Below are 24,254 nucleotides of genomic sequence, written 5' to 3'. Positions count from 1 at the left end.
ATTTAAACAAGTCTGTCCTGCTACAGATTTAGTGTTTGCACCATCCAGATGCTAGCACTTCTAATGCTAGCTGATATGCTAAATTTCAGTGCATTTAAACAAGTCTGTCCTGCTACAGATTTAGCACTGGTACAATCCATGAGGCTAACCTTTTTATGCTAGCAGATATGCTAAACTTCAGTACATTTAAACAAGTCTGTCCTGCTACAGATTTAGCACTGGTACCATCCATGAGGCTAACCTTCTTATGGTAGCTGATACGCTAATTTCCAGTACATTTAAACAAGTCTGTCCTGCTACAGATTTAGTGCTGTTACCACTCAGACGCTAGCCTTTCTAATGCTAGCAGATATGCTAAACTTCAGTGCATTTAAACAAATCTGTCCTGCTACAGATTTAGCACTGGTACCATCCATGAGGCTAACCTTTTTATGGTAGCTGATATGCTAATTTCCAGTACATTTAAACAAGTCTGTCCTGCTACAGATTTAGTGTTTGCACCATCCAGATGCTAGCACTTCTAATGCTAGCTGATACGCTAAATTTCAGAGCATTTAAACAAATCTGTCCTGCTACAGATTTAGCACTGGTACCATCCAGATGCTAGCAATTCTTATGGTAGCTGATATGCTAATTTTCAGGACATTTAAACAAGTCTGTCCTGCTACAGATTTAGTGCTGCTACCATTCAGACGCTGGCCCTTTTGACGCTAGCTGATACGCTAAACTTCAACTCATGTAAAGGGACTCTTATGTTAGATGTATGCAGAAGTTGGATACTTCAGTCGCTCCATGAAGTGGGATGTAACACCAGCTCCGGCGCCTCACCCAATGTTAACTGCTTTTGTCTGTCTCTTCACACACCCCATAAAAACCAATAATGATGACACATGCACATGCTAGGGCTATTATGCTAATGGTGGTGTCATCGTTTTGTTCACACCAGTGCTCAGGACACTCCATCTGCCTCACTAAATGCCTCGCATGAGTGTGAAAGAGAGAAGAGGGGTTTTTGCCCGTCAGCAACTCTGCTGATCTCAAAGGAATATTGGGGGTTAGCTTAGCCCCTGTAGTCAGAATCAGATGTTTGATTCGCCCCCCGGAGAGAGAAATTACACCCCCGTCGGATACAAAGCAGGGGATTGGTTGCACGGGTCATTAAACAGGGTGAAATGCAGCAGGAAGCTGGTGCAGTGGAGATGCGCACATATGTGCATTACTACATGGGTATATTTGTTAGAGGAGGCCAGAAAAATCTATAGTCCTTGTAAGTGCAGGTCAGTGACAATTTGTGACGAGGGTCTGGACACCTTCAACAGTAGTGTGATTTATCAATACACTTAATCAGTCACCATTCAATACAGTGCTAAGAGGCCAAACAGGGTATGATAATGAAGAATATGTCAATTTTGGACAATTAAAAGGTGTAGATCCAAAATTTGGGAATCACAACGAAAAGATTGACATCCTACTCATATCTATTCTGTACATGTGTCGCGACATCCTAGAGACAGTTAGCTTAGCTTAGCCAGAGCCTTGAGACAGCTGCTTCCTTGAGTATACTCATACCTGTGAAGACTAGAGATGTCCCAATAACATTTTTCATTCCCAATACTGATAACCTTGACTTGATTATTGTCCGACACTGAGTACACCTCCAATACCAGACTCTAAATGCTAAGCTAAGCTAATTGATGTTCTCATCTAACTCTCAACAAGGAAGTAAATAATCACGTTTCTTTAAATGTGGAACTATTCCTTTAAATCTTGGTCGATGCAGCAGTAGGCTCTATCGCTTTTAGCACCGACTGAAACACTCTGCTATTGGGTATGGAGAAGGATCTGCATTTGTGGACCCACTGGGGAAAGATTCAGTCATTTGCTAGCAGGCATGACAAGGCCATTGCTCTGCGTCAGGGTATTGAACGATGACAGTGGTGCTAGCAGAAATCGCTGCCATCCTATTCCTATGGATCCTGGCGCTCATTTATTACCGCCTATGGGCATCTACAGGGACGAGAGGAGCCACATACACCGACTAATTACTTTCTTAAGCGTTCGCGTTAATGCCAGGTGCATCCTGCTGATACAAACCACTGTGTTTATCACCAGTAATGGCCTCTGAGAGAGAGAGAGAGTAAGGAGGACGGAGTTGGAGAGGGAGGGAGAGGATGGATAGAAATGAAGAGAGCGTGTCTTGATGAAAACCAGACAGTGGTACTTCTATTTTTGCCTGCTCTCTGGGTCTCTCTGTGAGAAAGGGGGGAAGGAGACAGTGGCTGAGTTAATCATAGAGACAATAACACTGTCACACACACTCTGTGGCGACACGCTGCATCCTCTATCATCTATCATTAAGATTAACATTAAGTTCCTGCCGCCTAACAGACGGAGCTGGTAGGGAAAGACTTCCCACCTCCCTCCTCTTGGTTTTGCATTAGGGTGACCTTATGTCATTTAGCATAGCCTGACTGCTTTGCGCTATGCAGCAGGGTGAGCAGATGCTGAAAGGATAGACATGTCGTATCAGGAATGCACTTTAAACCATGACCACTAGAATATTACACATGATGTTACTTTTAAAATTTGACTGAATTTTGTCATCTTAAAACGATCAATCCTACCTGGAATGAGTAGTTTTTTCCAAGTTGGCTTTAGGTCGTCACAAAGATCTTTTAGCCTGTTAATTGTACTCAGCTTTAGGCAAACTAGGGGGGATTTTAAACCGATAAAACCTCCCCATATAATCAAACTAAGCAACAAATCAAGGTAAACCTTCAGTTCTTCATGTAGAGTTTAGAGCAACTCAGGGGTAAAACTCTTCAGAGTGGATTTGACAGCCAATCTGTCATTTTCTCAGTACTGCAGACAGTTTGGAAGCAGCTTGTTCTCTTGTTTGTTGGTTTGGTTGTAAATAACTACATGCATCTGGATATGGACCTCTGGGCAAATCAAGGGCAAGTCATAACTATATAAACTAAATAAAAGTGGTCTGAAGATCGATCCCTGCGGGACTCCAACATAAAAATTGAACCCACACCGTGGGAATCATACTCTGAAATTGTAAATAAACAACTATGAATCATCAAGTTCCCGTGTAACCTGAGCAGTAAGGCATTCATAAATATTGAGACTGTATCACTTTCCCAAAGCACGGCATCTTTTTTTTTAGCTGTGTTTAAATGAGTCACAGGAAATGACAAACATGTGCTCTTTGTATTGTCCTTTGCTTCCTAAACTCTTACGCTTTTGACCCCGTTTAATGATGCAATGTCTATTTATTACCTATCTTTAAAGGGTGCATTTTAACTGTGGGCAGTTTTTCTTCTGAGATTGTTGAATTTCATTCATATTCGGTGGCTTGAAGATGCAAATTTCACATCGAAAATTCTGAAAAACATGATTTTTTTTAGGTCAGAAATGACTGTTTTCTCAATTCCTGATGCCTTAAGATAGATCATGTGACCCCATCTAGGGAAATAAGCCCTCTTGGTGACAGTGCTGCTTTATATCTGTACAGCAGCTCAACATGAACTATATACACTTGTACACACACATCCATAGATCATTCTACAAGTTATAGAAGCAGCCATAGCCAATAAATGTGCATTTATTGCCCTCTCTCCCTTTTGTTTACCATCTCCATCTTCCCGTCATTCCTCTCCTTTATTCCCTCCCTTGAACTCCAGAGGTTCATGGGATATTTAATAAAACTCCATGTGGTGGGAGACACAGCCAGGCAGATACAGTTGGTTATTATTTGCTCTATGTGTGTGTGTGTGTGTATTGTACCGCTGTACCTAAGAGACAGTAAATCTAAACAGTCATATAGGGGTCTCGCCTCGTGCCATCAGTAGCAGGAAAGGTCTCTATAACATCACCTTATCAACCCCGCCCCCACCCCCATGCACACACACACACACACACCTAGCAAGTCCCTATTGCCTTGATGCGCTGATATGAATGATAGGGAGGAAGTGAGGCTGGTTTAGATATCTACATTACAGTTTCTCTGCTGTGCGTCATAAATCACAAGGTGGAGGGAGGAAGAGAGAGGCATATAGAGACGAAAAGAGAGAATGGCAAAACAGCAGAGAGAAGAAATAAAAGGGCGGAAAAGAAGGGAAAAGACGTAACTCCAAAAGAAGAGAAGAGAAACTCCTCCAAAATAAAAGCTTACAAAAACTACCTATCTTTTTAATCCTGCTTTTATTTTGCAGAAATGTTTTGCTCTTATGTTCTGTCTCTTTCTTCCTATTTGAAGCACTTTAGGCTGCACGTTTGTCTGAAAGGTGCTTTGTAAATAAAGTTAAGTTGAAAAGAAGAAGGGTGTCACTAGAAGCACAGGAAGTTCTTCCCTCGCTTCCTTTTGTAAAGTTTCCTTAAGGAGGGAACAGAAAAGGAGGTTGAGAGGAGGGGCAGCAACGATGCGAGAGGGCGACTGTGTCCCATTTAACATGTAATAAAGCAGAACAGATTACCTGCTCCCTCCCTCTCGCTGTCCGTCCCGCTCCTCAAGGTGTCCCTGTATCATTTAATACAATCCCTTCTTTCAAGCCTCCCGCTAATCGAGTCAGCACATTTACAAAGAGGGGACAAATTCCCGCAGGTTTCATGGCTACGGCTACAAGAACGCATCGACCGCAAACTATTGTAATCAATGAGGGATTTTGATGCAATATGCATGTGTTACGCCGATAGACAGAGCGAGGATCAGAGACAGTACATTTTTCAAAGCAACATATATTGACCATGACTACCATCTGCTGTAACAATACAGAGACTTGTGCGCTGGAATGGCGTTCATAGATCTCCGTTAGGGATACAACATGCTTCAATTGTTGAAGAAAGTGCGAGACGCATCTGGACACACGTACGTTCATCCATCATAGTTTCAGATACATTATAACAGGGAACAAAGACGCACACAAGTAACAGAACATTGACTACTCTAATTCTGTCCTCTGCAATAAGAATTACTGAACAATTACTTGCTCCAGAGGATGGCTGGAAAAGTTTTCACTTCATTTATAGTCAAATTTGGCTTTAAAATATGAAGATTGAAGACTATTTATTCCTTTCTGTTCCACATCAAACCCCATATATGAACCTATATAAGTCCCATGTTTTTACCTGTAGGACACACGTTAGACTGACTGCCGGCTGGACATTAAAACCTTTCCAGCTGACTACTTTCTGATTGTTTGACGAAAAGTCAGCAGGCAGAAAAACTCTTGAAAAACACAGATTTGTAATGTCAAATTGTTTTTTTCAGTGTTTTTACTGGTTGTAATTACCAGGTCCCTTTGTGTTGGAGAAGAGGAGACATCTGTGGATAATTAATCTCCCAGTAAAAACCTCTCGAACAAAGAACACTGAAACTCAAACAAGTTGAGCAACTAGGATCAAGCTAGCGGCGGCAGACCCTGCTGACATCCTGTTTCCACAGAAGATCATTGAAAAAACACAGATTTTAACTCAAAACTGCTTTAATCAGTGTTTCTACTGGTTTTAATCACGGAGTCTGTTTGATTTTGAGTGGAGGAGACCTGTGCGGATAATTTGGCTCCTGGACACATCTCCTGAAAGATGGACGCTGAAGAGTCATTTGAGATACAGTTTGAAAAGTTTACAACATGCAAGTCGACTTAAGGTCTGATTGAAGAGAAAAACGAAAATCTGATAGATGTGTGTTTAGATCATAGATTGTAGCTCCCTAAAAGTGAAGCTAAAACATTTCAAGCGCCCCCTGCTGACTGGCTGCAGTTTAGGTCATAAAGCCCGCCTCCTCCATGTTAACAGATGGGACATGAGTCAAACTATAAAATCAAAATACACATCAAATAAATGTTTCTCAAACATGGTTTCTGTCATTGTAGTTAGTTATTATCATGCTGATTTACGTCCAAGTGTTCATTTTTTAGTTTATTTCTAATTAGTTATTTGATGCTGTAAAAAGGATGATTGACAGCTCTGTTGACCAATCCGGCTCCTGCAGCCGATCTGTTCCAGATTAGCAGAGTAGAGGAGGTACGGCAAGAGGAGACGTAACTAAAACAATCACTACAGTCATTGAAGTTTACATATCTGTGAACGTCTGCTTCCGACCAACACAAGAAGCTGTTCTGCTGTTAACACGCCTACATGCAAGATCCTTGCTGTTTTTTCCGATACGTTATGTGTGTGTTTTGGTTAGCGGAAGTGGCTACGGAGCTGCCGACCTTTACTGTGCAACTCTGACATCACCATCGCATGATGGCAGCAATTTCGTACAATGAATGTTCACAGAGACGCATCATCCATCTTTATTGGTTTAGATCAATGCAGAAACAGCAACATGTAAATGAAGAACACACATTCTAGAGCCAAAACTAAACTACAGTATAAGGTGTGGTGCAAAAACACACACTTCATATCACAGCTTTAACATTTCTTCAGCCCTTTCATCATTAAAAATAGCATCAAAGTACATTTTGATTTGATTCTGGGAAGTTCGTGCTTTTCTCTTTTTGAAGGAATGCACTTTATGTAACTGGAAGAAGCCATTTGATGTGCAGTCACATGACTCTTCTAATGGACGTATCATTCTATTATGATTAAAAAGCACTTTTAAGCAGTTTTATGGTCTGATTTCACACATTTCCAGAATTTATCTCCCCGAATCTCTAACTCACACACACACACAACTAGAACAACACACATACACATACTACAGCATCCAAAGTATGGATTACCCTCGCCTGCCACCAGATTGAGTCCCCAATCACCACGTTGTCTATTTATCATCATTTGGGTCCACTTAGGGGTTAATAGGGTTAAGGGGTGGGTGCCGGATCCCCCTTAAAAAGCCCTCATGTTCTCTCTAGTTAAGGCAGGCGTCAGTATGGAGGGGGGTAAATAAATACAAATGATCCAGTTAAGGAGAAAAATGACACACATTTCGCTCACGCTGCTTTTTGAAAAGGGGACCTGAGTGACCCCCTGCAGTGAAATCCATCAGCATGGAGAAGAGATTGAATGAGGGAGAGGAAGGGACGGAGAGAAAGACAGGAATCAAGGATAAAGGAGTGCAAAAGAAAGGAGAGAGAGAGAGTGGAGGGGAAAGCAGACAGATTTAAATTAAGACAGAAAACACTGGTCCTAAGTGAGCAGTGAGGGGAGAAGAGATGGATGTGAGGGAAAGAGAGGGAGTGTGTGTCCTCTCTGACCTCACACACACGTACAACGCAAACATGTTTGAGATATTTCACACACATATTGAAGTATGCAACAGATTCAGGGACTATATCCTGAATATGTGGTGCACATTTTCTGCATGTCACTTCTTTTCTTCTCCATCATTCATTTCGTTTTACGACCGACTATACGAGAGCAAAACCCAAATAATACAGCAAAGCAATAAAAGCCATGAGTGTGTTTCCCGTCCACTAAAAGGTGTGTATGTGCCCACGCAGGTTCCCTCGAAATGTGTGCTTTTTACAGCCGGCGCAGCCGAGCTCTCAAGGCCGAGAGGGGAGCTTTTAAAGCAGTTATTGACTTCTGTCTCCTCGGCCGACCGCCACCTTGTCCCCGCGCCCTGGTTGCCTCGCTACAGACCTGTGGATCACCCTCAGCTGGCAGAGAGGTCAAAGAACACGTCACAGAATAAAAACACGTATATAGTACAACAACCTTCCTGAAACATCAATTCCTCTGTCATTTTTAAGTAATTAAAAGTGCAGCTTGGCTCAAACAAACATCAATAAATCATTAACTTCATTAATATTGGGACGCTGTTATCATATCCTTAAACAAACAGAAGCTCTGCCGGGAAAATGGAGAGCCTCTAACTGCCTCTACGGCGCATTTGCATTTTGTAGCAGCAGGTGGATTTTGCAGGATTTTCACCGGCGTATTTATCCTCTTCAGTTATGTCAAAGATAAAACAAACGCAATCGTCCTGCAATGCTTTGTTGCAGGGTGATGTGTTGGATTGCATTGGGTTGCAGAGGATTTGGTGTCCACAACATTGTGACAAGAAGTGTTGATTTGTCAAAAAATGGAGGAAACGTGTCGTTGAACAACAAGTACCCTGTTGGCAAAAAACTTGACCTTTGTGTCGTATAATTAAACCAAAATATCATAGTGGTCTTAATATGATGTTTGCCCTGGGTTTAGTCTCTCAGGCTACAGACAAGCTACTACTAGTTATAAAGCTGTACTGAAATCTCTGTACTTAAAGCCTATCTCAACTGTCATTGGGCGAGAGGTGGGGTACATCCTGGACTAATCGGCAGTCAATCACATTCACACTTACAGCTAATTTAGGGTCACCTAACAAGCATGTCTTTGGATTGTAGGAGGAAGTACCCGGAGGAAGCCCACGCAAACTCCACACAGAAAGGCCCACTTTGTCTGAACCGGGATTCGAACTAGGAACCGTCTAGCTGCAGCGCTAGCCACTGCACCACCGTGCAGCCCTACAAGCAGCAACTTCCATCCATCCATTATCTATACTGCTTATCCTGTTCAGGGTCGCGGGGAAGCTGGAGCCTATCCCAGCTGTCATTGGGCGAAAGGCGGGTACATCCTGGACCGATCACCTGTCAATCACAGGGCTGACACATAGAGACACACAACCGTCTTTGGACAGTGGGAGGAAGCCGGAGTACCCGGAGGGAACCCACGCATGCACAGGGAGAACATGCAAACTCCACAAAGAAAAGCCCCTTAAGTCCGAACTGGGATTCGAACCAGGAACCTTCTAGCTGCTAGCCAATGCACCGATGTGCAGCCCTACAAGCAGCAACTTAATGAAGCAAAAGTTTGCTGATTATATAACACAAATATAATGTAACTTCATCAACAAAGTAGATAAGGTGTTTGAGTTGTGTTTGTGGATTGTTTATGGTTTTAAGGGGTAAAAGAGAGACGAGTGGGCTCTACTTTCTGTCTGTCTCTTGACCGAGACAGCACAGCACACCGGTGTGATGAAGAAAAACAACGAGCCATTTACATTCAACAAGTTCTGCTCCACGCCTCCTCATTCTACCTTTTGTGTGTGTGTGTGTGTGTGTGTGTGTGTGTGATGAAGAGAGGACTGCAGCTGCTGTTATTTTCACCAGATTAAATATTTTAAAAAAAAAGGTTTATTCAAAAGAGCTAAAAAGTAAACAACAGACAAAAGGGAGGGAGTGTGTAGCCTGAGGGAGGAGAGGAGTGACAGTGAAGTGACGGGCTAAAATGAGATTTTATTCGCTGCTACGGCTGACTGTGTAGGGAAGCTACCGGAAACACGAAGAGTGTGAAATGTGTTGCCTTTTCTGATCTTAAGATAAATCTCACTATCAAGGTAGAACGCTTAAAAGAGATTGTGAGACCTGAGAAGGAGGATTCAAGTCAGATCGAGCCATTCACCATCATAAGACGTCCCCATCCCGTCTGTATTCTTCAGGGACCCTGGACAAACAGCGACAGTGACCGGCTTCGACAAAGAAGCCCAAAGCCGCACCAAAGGTTAGCGCTGACAGGAGGCTTAGGTCCACGCTTCGTTCTTTCATTCCCCATTCCATCTTTTTTCGCATAATCTCACATCTATCATTTTCCCTCCACGCCTGTCAGCTTCCGTTTCAAACCGAAGCCCCCTCTGGGTCACCGCAGGGCCGGGGGAAGTCACTTGCACGCCCACGCACGCACGCAGACACTCGCATGTGCAGTCTTACATGCATGTGGTGCAGTAAAGGTCACGCATTCAGCGCTGGACAGTGTGATAAGGCATCAGACGTGGATAAACAACTCGTGGTGAACGTGGCAGGATATAAATCAGGCGCAGGGAGAGATAGCCTCCGTTCCACAAGGAAGACGGGAACTCTTATCTACAGTCAGTGTCACAGGACAAGTAAATAAAGCCTGGGTTCTAACATACTGTCTCTATGCATTATCTTTTACATGTTGCATGTATATGTGGAAGACCTGTACACCACTCTTTGAGAGCAGGTGATTCATAGCAACAATTTCAGATACTACAGCAGCTTCATTGTAAAACCCCATAGGTGTAAGAAAGTGTAAAAGAATGCATATGCGTGCACATCTATTCACGTGTGTCTTTGTGTGTGCGCGCGAGGATGTAATGAGGTCACAGTGATGCAGGAGCGTTCCGGTTGGGAGAGCTCCATCATTCTCTGGCGGGAATACTGCGGGAGAGCGGCAGGGAACAGCTGTACTGCAGAAGTACGCAAACAACTACACACTCTCACACACAAATACACACGCTTTCCCTCCCTTGTGTACCATACGCTAACAATTTATTTCTTTCAACATGGCAGAGGAAACTGATCAAACTGTACCTCTGCTATGAATGGAACGTACTGCTGTGCAGCTAAACTTCTTAGTTAAGTATCATACACAAAAACCTCATACATGCAGCTATGACGCATACACTCCAACCAAATCCCATTCATATTTTGTCCAGTTTTAAAGGAGCAATTCGCCGTTGGAAAACGCCACCGTCAGTCAAAGCTGGTGTCCTCTGTAATCGATAGAAGCAATAATATTTGAAATTGGCGCCATAGCTGTGGAGGAAGTACAAACAGCTCGTGGTTTCGCCCATTCTACATTCCTACAACACCCAGCGTGCATTGCGCCCCTCCCTCTGAAAGGAACAGCGCAGCGAGAGATGCTGGAGTGAAATACCTGTCGATTCGAGACACGACATCAGGGCCGGGCCTGCTAGATTGAGGAAGTGTAGTTTAGCAAGCTCCCTGGTCTCCGCCAGATGGCGCGTTTTACGTAGTCTGGTGGAGGTTCTCCAGGGCCCATTGGAGAAGCGGATAGCGTCCTCCAAAGGCATTTTTTCCTACCATATTGGCATTACCTCCCCATAATAACATGATAGGACTGAGGCTGAAAATCGGCGAACTGGCCCTTTAAATATCACAAGCTGAAAACAGATTTGACCCATGGAAACCAACCAATAGTCTTTATTATAGCTTCCAAAAAGCAAATATTCACATGATAAACCCTTTGACAGACTCTGGTCCCACACTTCTTCTTCTCTTATATAATAAACCGTAGCCTAATATCAGCCCTAATCAAACCCTGGAGGACTATCACTCTCTTTACAGCAGCACTGACATGCGCTGAAGTGGGGAAATGAAGACATTCTAATAAGAAAGATGTCATCTCCCGCACTTTATAACATCCTCGCATTAACATATCAAATGTTAATTCTATCAAGTATGGATAAGACTTCTTCTTTTTTAATCTCGAGGGGGACATTTTCAACTTTGAGGAAATCAAAAAGCCTGCATGAGACAAAAAATATTTCCTTTTATTATTCAGCAGAGGCCATCGATTGCATCTTATCTCTGTAGGGTCTCTGTCAGAAGAGAGAGAGAGAGAGAGGGAGAGGACGGGAGCTTCAAGGAAAGACGCACGCTTTATGTTCACACGAGATGTTCAACATTTGAGTGCATGCAAACATACGCCATCACACATGAACTCACACACATAAACAACGCCCTGTTAAATCCAATTAACCTGCGGCTCTGATCCCCTCAATGCATCCATGCTCCTGTCTTGTAACACCAGACCTTCCCGCCATTTCATTAGCACACACACACACGCACACACACACACCCCTCCTCTACCTTTCCACAATTGTAACCCAGTCACATCTCTGCTAATGCACCTCCTCTAATCCAATCAGCCAATCACTGCTCTCCATGCAAAGGTCTGCATCACATGACTACCCGCACGTTACCCCGACGCTCTCTTGCAGTTAGCGCTGTCATTTAGCGCTAATGTTATTCCACTGTATTCCCCCCCCCCCTCTTCTTTAATGTGATTTGGGAAGTCTCAGCTCCGGCTTCCACGAGTCTAGCGCTTAACCCCCGGTGGGCTAGGCTAATCAGTTTCCAGCATTTCTGAGGGAGACAATGATCCCGGTGTTAGCGCTGGCTAATGACAGGCTAACACAATTAGCCTAGGCTCCCCGGAGGAGAGCTCGGAGCCGGGGCCCATTCTTGCCCCACCTCCTGCTGGCTCCTCATCCACTTTCCCTACATTACGATGGAGCCTAATGGCCTCTTATTAAGAAGACAGATGGAACGCGGATGAGCACCTTCTTGAGTTACATATATGTGTCGGATGTGTGCTACATCCATGACGGCTTTTGTGCCGAACAGTCATCACTCATAACAGCAAGGTGTGGCCGGAACATGTATTTAGAGCTAGCGTATCACTATCAAAGTGAGGACCATACATCCATTTGTGATGCTTTAATGCACTTTGGAGAAAAGAAACGGCAAAAATCTTAACATTTATTGAACTACAACACGAGTGGGAACTAATTTGCAACACCATTGTAGACGTCAGCACAGAACTCACCTTATTCTTTGTGTTTTTAAGTGGAAAAAAAGCTCTGAATAAAGCTCTACAAAATAGATGACGCCCCTTTAACACTCAAATTAAAAGAGAACAAGAAAAAGCCGTGTCAGCTACCATCATCATGCGATCGGGCTTATCAGCGAACAGCATCATCAACATCAGCTAATGGGACGAGCTAATGCGGGCCTGATTGAAAGACGTAGGTTAGGATGTGGCTAGCATAATTCAATCATGTGTTCACTGGTCCATATGGGGTCCCAATCTTCAATGAATGCCTGGTTTGAGACGATTAACATGGAGCTACAAGGATCCTAATTTAAATACCAACTACAAAAAAGGCTTTTATTGTGAAAATGAAACATAAAAAAGTCATGAAAGCAATGAGAGTGAAAGAATACTAAACTTACTTGAACTTGGCGTTCACTTGGTCGGCAGCTTTGTGGTAGTTCTCCGTGGTGACCTTGTAGAACTGAGCGCTCTGCAGAGAGACAGAGAGACATCCAGTGAGTGAGGAAAAGCACCAAAAAGGTGATGGTGATCATTTTTCAGTCCAATTTATTCACATCTTTTTGCTTTAAGGTTGAAGCCTTTTCGGCGATAGGGAACATTTCAGCAAAGTGACACCTCTCTACACCTCAGATAAGATATAGCACTAGATACACTGACTCCATTAGAACTGTTTGTAATCAGTAATATAGCTTGTAAGTGAGGGGCACCATGGCTGTGTGTGAGGTTGTGAACCATGCATTTTTACCTTTCTGCCCGGTTGCTTGAACTATTCGTGTTAGTCCTCGCTAGCAAAACGACTGCTGTAAAAGCCAGCAGCAATCCCGTAGGGTCAGAGGGTCGCTAGTCAACAACATACAGACCACTGGTCATAATCCCCCGGTGACCAATAGCCAATGAACTCCCAGCAAGGACCCCTCAACCTGTATTACCTCCTTAAACACGGCCACATAACCCAGCTCCTACGGCATTTATAGCACTCGAATAAGATCTGTTTTTATCAGCCCTCAGCGGCTGTTCTGCACATTTATGATCTAATGGTGAGAGGTCGTAAAGTGTGATTGACGGCTTGATTGAGAGTCATGTGACGTTTGATTCAGGGGTATGATTATGCAATGTCTGCCAAAGGCAATGTCTTCCTATAAAGGGATAATTGCACTACTGCTTTCCCCAACACATGACATAGATGGGTTCTGATTACCTGTCCGGTTAATATGAAAAAACATAAAAAGGTCTTTTCAAGGATTACAAAACATAATGTATTTAAAGGGGAAAAAAAAGTTGTTTCTGGAAAGTTTTAAGCGACATTTTTCAGATCTTTTCGAGAAACCCAATACTTAGACTTATCTTGCATTTATTTCAGATACACAAAACGATGTGACAAATATAACCCTCTTGGTCCCATCTGCCCCGACTTAACCTCCTAGCAGGAAAGACATTCATCATAGTTCAGAGCAGATCAATAGGAATGAACTGCGCTGCTGAAAAGATCAATAGTCATGTGTTGCAGAGCTAAAAGAAGATGGGACATGACAAAGCTGACAAAAGGTCTGATACAGAGTTGAGTCGTATTCATTTGGACGGACAGCTACACCGAGGGTTTGCAAAAGACTCTGAGTGCTTTGCTCTGGCAGAGTCCGTAAAGCCAAGGACATAATTTAAGAGATATTTAATTATTGTGATGTTAATATGCAGACTGCTCTCTATAAAAACACTTTTACTTTTCGACCAACTGTTTGGACCAATATCCAGCTTGGACCAACTGAACTCATACCCACTAAGTCTGAGCGGAACCTGGGTGTCATAATTGACGACCAGCTAACCTTTAAGTTTCACGTGGCCTCCATGTCATGTCGATCTGTCCTGTACAACATCAGGAAGATCAGACCCTACCTATCAGAGCATGCAACACAACTGCTGGTACAGGCTCTCGTGATATCACGCATTGACTACCGAGCTATACTCTTTTATGTAGTCCCTCGGTGGTGGAATGAGTTACCAAACTCCATTCAGTCCGCAGAGCCCCTTGTCCACCTTTAGGAAGCTAAAGACCCAGCTCTTTCATGAACACCTCTGCACTTAATGATATTGAAGCTGTTGATGACATTAATGATGACGACGTTGAAGATGATGTTAAGGATGATGTCGTTGATGATGATGGCGATTATGATGACGATGATGATGATGTTGAGGATGATGATGTTAAGGATGATGACGTTAATGATGATGATGTTGAGGATGATGACGTTAATGATGATGATGTTGAGGATGACGACATTGATTACAACGTTGATGATGATGTTAAGAATGATGGTGTTGAGGATGATGACACTGAGGATGACGACGATGAGGATGACGACATTGATGATGACAACGTTAATGACAACATTGCTGATGATGATGTTGAGGATGATGTCGTTGATGATGATGACGTGGATGATCGTGACGTTGATGATAATGACAATAATGAGGATGATATTGACGTTGGTGATGATGACGTTGGTGATGATGATGACGTTGATGATCATGGCGTTGATGATCATGGCGTTGATGATCATGACTATGATCATGATGATAATGACTATGATCATGATGATGACGTTGATGATGATGACGTTGATGATGATGACGTTGATGATGATGACATTGATGATGACGTTGATGATCGTGACGATAATGAGGATGATATTGACCTTGCTGATGTTGTTGATGATGATTAAAAAAACAACAACAAAAAACGCCCTGTGCACTGCCCGTCTGCACCAGTGTGTGATCGCGCTTTAAGCTGTTTGTTGGCACTTACTGACTTCGTTCCCTCCTGTCTTGATCGTTGCTTGTGTTGTACTAACTCTCAGATGTACGTCGCTTTGGACAATAGCATCTGCTAAATGAAATTTTAACATTGTATATATAGTATATGTCTTAAGCTGAAATAAATCATGCACTTAGACCATTTGCTATGACAAATTGAGTTGATAAATTTGCTTTCATTTGATTACTGTGGTGTCTCATGTCCATGTGTGTCAAATGTAATTGATTGGGAATGATTTATGGTTGTGTAGGGTCCCATGAGTAATCCTCCTTACAGGCTCAAGAGATGAATGAGTCAAAGCGTTTATGAGTGACAGACAAAAAATGTGATTTCACTTTATGTATATTGAGCGGTTTGCAGAGAAAATAGATCCTGTATAATATGTATGAAACGATAAAATGTGCAGAAATAAAAGGGGTCTGAGTATGCTACTAACCCACTGCAGTTGTCCCTCAGGCGGACATTGGTTTGTATGTAAAACACCATAAAGAAGTATACCCAAAGTTTAAGAGTTAACTTGTAAGCTCATGCTGAATCTGTGCCCTCTTGGCCTTGACTCAAGTGCTTTTCGGTGTAGACAAAGAAACTGTCAAGAGCTAAGGAAAAGGATTTAACAGAGAAGCTTATTCACAGATAAAAAGACTAAAAAGAGATTTGGGGGCTGCTAAAGAGGCAAGAATAAGACTTCTCCTGGGTGCCGCGATTGAGCCATTGGAAGAGAAAAGAGAGAGTGGGATTGTGGGTCTGCGTAGAATATCAAGTATAAGGTAATAATACCTGGCTAAATGGCAGAGCTGGCACTAATCAGCGCTCTAATCCACCAGGGAGGACAAAAAGGCCATGTGTGACAATGATTGCAGGACCACTTACAATACACACACGCAAACAACGCACGCTTACACACACAGCATGGGGACATGTGTGTGGACATGCTGCCAGAAGTGTCTACTCTGCTGGCTGGATATAAACAGTGTCGCAGGGAGAAAAAAAAAGCACTCAGTCACCACCAGGCGGAGAGGAGTGTAATTTGTGTGATTACTGAGTGGTCTCAATTTGTGATTTCCAGCTGTTGCCCCAACTGATTTAAGGAGCAGCTCGTCTTTTTATTAGCCCTGAGAAGAGAGAGGCTACACTCTGTTTCTTTTTTAGAACCTGCAAAGAAATAACCTCGCAGAAGGCTGTTTTTGATTACTGTCAAGCTCTTCTTTGCAAAAGATGCACAGGATTGTGTAACTACAAGAACCTGGCGCTGTTTTTACCCCATGTGTTTCTGTTTATTCCATCCTTTTTCCCTTTATTTGCTCTCCGCTAGCTTTTTAGCTCATCTGGAGCCAAACAAAATGCTGGTGGGGGGTGTCATAGACAAATTAAGTCATTACCGCTAATGCACCGCAGCGATATGGAGACGATAGAAGCTGCATCCTAACACGAGCTCCAAGCTCAATTTAGAGGGAAAAAAAGCCTCCAATTTTTAATGAATAAAACAAATAACTCCCTGTACTGATGGTTCTTTCTCTTATCTGCTGCCGAGCAGGAGGGCTGGAAATGGGGGAGAAACCCCACCATGGCGAACATACCGCAGAGCTGGAGAAATGAGACTTCTGCTGTTTGACTGAGTGCAACTTGCAAAGAAATGGTAAACTGTTTTTGAGCCTATCCTGTATACAGACTTTACTAAGCATCTGACGAGTTGATTTAAGGAAGAAGAAATGAAAGTGTCCATCTTTGTCATGGATATGATAAACATCTTTACAAGTTTTTCTATAACCCACAGGGGGTGTCTTCACAGGTAACAAGAAGAAGTGGGTTGTATAAAAGCAGGTGGGAAAACAACCCAACTTCTCTGTTGATTTATGACCTCTTAATAGTTTTATTCAGCATGTTGCTCATTAAGCTAAATATGGTCCAATTTAGAGTTGAAAATATAATTAATTATACAACAGTTAGTTCCAACCAAGTAATCTGATTGGACCAGAGGCATTCCATGAGTGCTCATATAAGCTGTGTCCCAATCCAGGGGCTGCAGCCTTCGAAGGCCGCTTGCGTCACAGAAGCGCGTCGAAGGCTGTCCCAATTCGAAAGGCTCCTCCAGATGCAGCTGACAAATGCGCCCTCCGTTTCCCGGGCCGTGAAGGATCCATCGGGTGCATCCTTCCGCGGCCAAACGAATTCCAAGATGCATTGCGTGCCAATACAAATGAAATAGCGGACTCTTACGCGGCCGACGAATACACTTTAAAATGGTAAAGCTTTTGGTTTCAACTCAAATCAAATAGCTGGCGTTACACATTTATAAAAACGAGAGGGCTCTTAAAACAAATTATCTTTAAAATAATAGGTTAACTTACTCGACGTTAGCTGACCAGACCGTCTCATTTCAGTTCATCTTTAATGGTCTAAGCAGACTACGAATGGAGCATCCTCTGTAGACCGCTTCCTTCGAAGGCTGCAGCCCCTGGATTGGGACACAGCTATAGAGTTCATCACTGGGACTTCTCACTCTGTGTATCACTCCGCCTCGGCCAGGTGTTCTGAATACTGTTAATTAACATTACAGCAGACTGTGTATGTCTACATTAATCAAACTGGTACCTCTGAATCACACAGCAGATTCTTGTTTCACTGGTTGCATGCTAATTTAAAACAAACAGATAAATGTACATAATACAAAGTAGCTGATCTGTGGTGACCGAGTGTAGGAGAATGTTTGGGTTGCTCGGCAACAACAGTCCAGTTTCAGTTAAGTTGTGGAACTAGTTGAGTTGGTGAAGCAAAAAATAATAGGTGTTGATTATTACTTTTTTACTACTATTTGCTGCTTCTCCATTACAATACCGCACAAAATTATGGCCTAAAAACTAACAATGAATTGAAACCACATCTCTGCAATCCAATCCTATTCTGCTAAAAAGACTTTTTAAATAAACGAATGTGCAGCTCTGTTGTGAACTCACAATTCCTCTAAAAAAAGCCTTCCTGTGAAATCCCTGTGAATCCCATCATGCAGCTCTAACAGCAAACCGTCTCCAACACAATAATTCAACTCTGCGGCACACTGTCATGTCTTCACTCTGGATTACTCCCATCTTTACTGCTACAAAACAAGCAAGAAACTACTTTATTTCAAACACACCACAAGCCAAATGTACTTATAACTTTAGCTCGAGAGTTGAGGAAGAGAGACAGGCGCAAAAAAGAGTGAGAGGGAGAGGGGGAGAGAAATGACAGACAGAACGAGAGATGAAGATAGCAAGTCAGAGACAGAGATAGAGAGATAGAAGCTATTACTGTTTTTTTAATGCTCTTTCCCCCCCTGTATTTCTTCCTTTCACCGTGCTGTGGAACTTTGCTATGAGATGGCAATTGCTGCAGTGATTGTCCTCCGTGGGAGAGCAGAAAAATCCAATTTCATCGATATACAAGGCGAAAAGAAAGATAGATAAAAAAAGAAGAAGACAAATCTCTTCTTAAAAAAAATGAAATTGAGGCACGGAGGAAAAAAAAAAAACACCTCTCAAAAAAAAAAAAGAAGTGATATAGAGAGACAGATGTGGCAGGATGGGAGGGCTGTGGTTGAGAAAAAAAAGGAAAAAAAAAAACATGGGCAAGTTGATTGTTAAATATGAGATTGTTTTACAGCCGGGCAGGTATTGAGTGAAAATGTAATAAATATATAGATATTGTTTTCAGGGGCTATTTGGTAGCTGTGGCCACAATGAGCGGCAGCAGCAGAGGCAGCAGGCTGAGCTGCCCGCGAGCCTGGTGATGGCCTGTCACTGGAAGCCCCTCTGATGAATGGCTATGTTGGATTGAAACAGACGTGTAATATATATCAGACTTATATTCTCTCTCTGTCTCTCCCGACCTCTCTCTCCCTCTCTGTCTCTGTCCCTCTCGGCGCCTCTTTCTGTGGTGCGGAGGATGCTGGGGGAATCCTGAGGTAAAGGAAGGAAGATGGAGGGAAGGTGAAGAGCGTGATGGGAGGTTATATTAAACTAGCAATACACGCCAAGTGGAATCGAATTTACTGCGTTTTTACGGGGAAAGAATGGAGAGTTTAGAAGCAGAGAGGAGCACAGCATTGGTCTATGATAGCCACACTGTGCACAAACTACTGACTGTCCACCAGCTACCAATATATCTTGAGTGGCCACTATTCAGCAATGATTGATTCAGGGCTACATATTTTTCCTTTCCTTCCTTGAATGAGCCCACTTTGTCTGTTCGGAGGACTTTACAACACAGTGTACTAACCCTTGATAAGTTACATAACAGTTTTCCCAAGCCCAAGGTTGTTTCTTCAAATCTGTTTTCCTTTCCAACAAACATTTAACATCTTATTTTAGTAGTTTAGTTTATTAGCTTATTTGACAGGGGCTATATAGTGTTTGGCTATATAGCTAATTTACATCCGTGGTCCCTTGGAGTTTTTCTTTCTAAGTCTAAGACTTAGCAGACTGCATGTTTCATTATTCGATTGTTTTGTTTGTGTTAAGAAGAAAACCATATTATCACCACTATCTTGCTATTGTCGATAACATTACCACAAACACAAATTTTTAAAAATGCTCACTCTAATGAAAACTCTCTGGTTGTATTGATATTATACTGTATATTATCCAACAGTGAGTTCCGACGAAGTAATCTGATTGGACAAGAGGCATTCCATAAGTGCTGATAAAAGCCATTTTTACACTGCGGTTCCGCCTCAACGAAGCTCCGCCCACCTTTGTCATTTTACATTGGACCAAGCAACGCAGGTGTAAAGCCGCCCTAGTGTGTGGTGTAAACAAGCGCGTGCTTCACATACACACACAAGGCACTGTTCCACCCTGCCGGCTCTGCAGTTTACACAGACGCCGTTTAGAGAAAAAGCCCAATAGAGAACAACATCACTGGGACTTTTCACTCTGTGTATCACTCCGCCTCGGCCAGGTGTTCTGAATACTGTTAATTAACATCACAGCAGAACGCGTATCTCTACATTAATCAAGCTGGTACCCCTGAATCACACAGCAGACTCTTATTGCACTGGTTGATGATAAATTAAAACAGATAAATGTACATGATAAAAACAGCTGATCCGTGGTAACCTGTAGAAAAGAGTGCAGGAGAATGTTTGGGTTGCTTGGCAACAAAAGTCCAGTTTCAGTTAAGTTGTGGAACTAGTTGAGTTGGTGGAGCGAAAAATAATCTGTTGTTGATTGTTACTTTTCACTACTACTTGAAGCTTGTAGAACTGTTGTATAAAAGCAACATCACACTCGATGTTGTGATTTTATTATATTGCTTAAATATTATATTTAGTTAAATTACAAATTACATTTCAATTTATACAAAAATATGGTATTTGTATGTGTGTAAATGTGTCCTCTGCTCTGTCCACATGTACGGATGGGAGTCACACAGAAACAGAACAAGCCAAAATCATTTGGTGTGCCGGGTTTACTTTGGCAGAAGTGAACAGTAAGCGAAGACTGTCAGGACTGAGTGCCTGACGGGGCTCTGTGGCCACAGCAAGACAAAGGAGCGCGATTAACACAGTCCAAACACACTGCACCCCCTACTGAGTCCCAAGCCGCTTGCTGCACAGTAAGACAACGTGCAATATGCCCACCATTGCTCCTCAGTTACACACGGCATCCCCACACACGGTTGTCACTTTTGTTTTGCGATGTCTCCACAGGCAATGATAGAATCTGCAAATTGAAATGCTGTGGCTTGTGGGCATACAAGGACAAAGTGGTTTGGAAGTTTAATTAATGTATCATTTAATTTGTACGCATTAAATCAATAACTATATCTGTGTTCATTTCCACAGACACTCCCTGCACGTCAAACTCTTGTATTTTTCCGTGATGTAGAGCTCTTTCAACCTTTTCCTAACCGTACTCTCTTGTTCTTTATCATGCTGTGACATTTTAATCTTTTCACCGCTCCTCTGTCTCCGTCTTTTACTTTTTTCTTGTTCGTATCCTCTATCACTCACTCACAAATGTCAAGTTATCATAACTTCAAGGCAGAATCTCTTCAATTTTAATTTGCCTCCAACCGTCCTGCCTTTTTCCATCTCGTCTTTCCATCCACTGAATCTCTAGTTCCTCCTCTTTCCTTTTCCTTCTGTCTTCAATAGAGTATCTCTTTGCTTGTTGTCCGTCCCTCCCTCCCTCTCTCTCTCTCTCTCTTTCCCTCTCTCAATCTCCTGTCTCTCACTGAGGTGTGAAGGTGATTTGTTGACACTTTGATCTAAAGAATATTGACCAGAGGCCAACATGTCTGATGGATGGCCGGCGCCTGGAGTCGATAATGCCTGTGTTAGTTGGGAGTCATCACTTCTACTATCAGCACTTACATTGGCTGTACAGCGACGCTGTCCGACGATGTAATGATACAAGACGAGCTCCGCAATAAGACTGGATCTGTTGCCTGCCTCCATGTGATATTAATTAATACATCTCGAGTCTGTAAAACGAATGTGGGTAAAAAAAGTAGTTGTTTACTTTGCAAATGATCCGTGTCGGCCAATGGCGTCCTCTCCGCTACCCAACCAAAACTGTACAGACCGATGCACTTCCAATTACTGGCAGACGTCCACTACCGCTCAATACCCACCGGCTTGGCTTAAGAATTCATTCTCAATGCAGGAAGGGGGAAAAATGCAAGCTTCATTGACCGTAAGGGAGAGTTGTCTATTGTGGAATGAGAACAAACAAGTGCACGGTGGAAGTATTCAACAAGCGTGTTATTGCAACAGCGGATTCTTACAAGTGTCGTGTTAAATCGGCTTAGAGGAACATCAGGAAGTAACAAAAAATAATGGTGACGAAGTTAGGACACAATCTGCTTCCCCAAGAAAATCTCATTTGATCCTGGAACCCATCGCCCATCATGTGACGACGATATAGCCTCTGGGAGCAACGGCGAACATGTCGGGCGTGCTCGGTTTAGCCAGTGGTTAGCGATAAACGACTTCCAGTCAAGACTTTATTTTCCACATGCTGCATTGTTTACAATCCAGTTAGCAACTTCAGAAGCCCATTAAATTTCCCAGAGGAGCGTCTTTCATTTGTTTCTGGTGAGTCTCAGTTTCACTGTAAGTAGTGAGTTACACAAAGGCTGCACTCTGGTTTACTTCAGCAGTATGAACTCGAAAAAGAAACCATTTTTCTTGTGATTTACTTTAATCTACGGGTCTTAAGTTTGGCGAAATTTCAACATCATGAAGTCAAAATGAAGCTTTGTCAGGTCTGTCCTCAAGAGGAGAAGAAAACTACTTTTAAACTCGTTTGTTGAACGGAGGTTGGAGCGATCATTTCTGGTGCGTTCGAGGAAGTCAGGAAATCTGAACGGCTTTTGCCACATAGCGTCAAGGGAATTTATCTCAAGTTGAATTTTTGATCTAGAGCAGATTGTTAGCTGTTAGCATGTCTGTTTATAAAGATTGATAAGAAGCTAAATCGTTGTCAGATGATGCTGTTGGGAGCGGGGATATCATCACAGTGTGTTACGTTCCGCCTGCTTTTGCTCTCCACATGGACTGTTTTTCCCTGCATACGTCGCAGCCTGCTGATACATGATTGGTAAATATTACTAGGACTACAAATTGAAACCAGAACACTTCCTGTACTTAAATCCAGTCGCGTACCTACAGATTCTACATTTTTTATGTAGAGTATCTATTCCATGATGAATATTTGGATTCAGAAGGCTGTAAGATTTCCATTGTTCTTCGAATTGAAAGGGCATTTGACTTTCTGCTCCCTCCAATTGGGAGAAAACTCCTTCCCAGTATGAAGGCAGCATTTTAAGCACATTAAAAAGGGGTTTTGTATCCTTCCCAAGATACACTTACGATTTGAGAGCAGCATGAAAGTGTCCTTTTTTAAACACACTTTAACAGGGCATTTGACCCTGCGTTCTGCCTCGCAGGCATCTCTCACTGGGACCAGCATGAAGCTGCCAATTGAAGTGGGCTAAGCGCGGCAGCTGACCCTTCTCCCCCTCCGTAGGACGCAGGTTTGACAAGGAACATCAGGGTAGTGTCATTTTCAGGGACACAAGGACGCACACAGGGATGAAGGAGATATAACCTTTTATCCTTCAGGCAGAGGGATAGAGGGTGACTTAGAGACAAGAAGAGAGAGGCAGAGAGACAATTACGGGGAGGCAGAGAGCAAGAGAGAGAGCGGTGAATCTCACACTGAGGAAAGCACGCAGAGTTTAAGTTGAAGGACGATAACAGAAACAGTGGGGCAGAGGAAAGAAGAAAAAGAAGAAATGTGACTGTACTTTGGTTGAGCCCTGTGGTGACCGAGCGCACAGCGTAGGCTGGCTCAATCGCGCACTTGTTTGTGTGCACACTGTTAAATGTGTTTCTGCTGTTTGTCTGCGAGTGCATTATACATTAACAGAGGTGCGATATGAAAACTTTTCCCCAGGCAGGAGCTGGAGCTGCAGTGTGTGATGTACGCTCTTGAAAATAACGATGATGTAATCGCGTTCGGTGGCTGTATAATGCAGCATTTTTACTTTGACTTTGTGAAATGGATCTTTTGTTTTCCTCCACCCACTGGGATGTACTCATTAGTTGTGCTGTTCTGTCGTACTTTTTCTCTTGTTTATATCTTTCCTGTAGTGATTGCTGCAGCTAAATTGTTGTTTCCTCTTGGGGGTTTTGTTTGGTCACAATTAAAACGAAAAGCAGTTTTGTTAAAAATATGAAAACATTAATTAGATATCATCACTTCCTTTCTGTTTAAACGCAAGAGCCTAGCGTTGTAAGTCGGGTTACAAATTAATGTAACCTAGCACGACCATATATGGGCATTTGTCATGTTGGTATATGATGCGTCTTACCCTCTCCTCCAGCCGGGCCACCTGCTCTCTGTAGAAAGCATCCTGCTTCTTTAGATCTGCTTCTCTCGCCTCCAGCTGCTTGGCCTAGACGCACACACACACACACGCACACACACACACACACACACACACACGCAGCAGACATACATAGAGCACACAGAGAAGAAAAACATTACTCATGTGCTCAGTGGAGCGTTGCCAATTTTAACAAACT

At 42.9% G+C, this 24,254-nt stretch overlaps 1 protein-coding gene across 4 annotated transcripts in view; it reads right to left on the bottom strand.

Annotated features, from left to right (window-relative positions):
- chchd3a (coiled-coil-helix-coiled-coil-helix domain containing 3a) overlaps window positions 1–24,254 on the bottom strand; it is a 75,514-nt gene that overhangs the window by 6,684 nt on the left and 44,576 nt on the right. For all 4 annotated transcript variants that reach the window (XM_069671217.1, XM_069671218.1, XM_069671214.1 and 1 more), the window contains 2 exons: window positions 24,041–24,124; window positions 12,774–12,844 (listed from right to left, as the gene is read on the bottom strand). In XM_069671217.1, coding sequence (XP_069527318.1) covers window positions 12,774–12,844; window positions 24,041–24,124 — 155 coding nt within the window. The remainder of the gene's footprint in view (window positions 1–12,773; window positions 12,845–24,040; window positions 24,125–24,254) is intronic.

The sequence above is a fragment of the Semicossyphus pulcher genome, unplaced genomic scaffold (genome assembly GCF_022749685.1).
Source record: "Semicossyphus pulcher isolate SPU_LCO1_2020_fin unplaced genomic scaffold, fSemPul1.0.p SCAF_20, whole genome shotgun sequence".
Lineage (NCBI taxonomy): Eukaryota > Metazoa > Chordata > Actinopteri > Labriformes > Labridae > Semicossyphus > Semicossyphus pulcher.
Note: the sequence above shows the minus strand (reverse complement) of the source record. Positions and strands in the feature narration are given on the sequence as shown.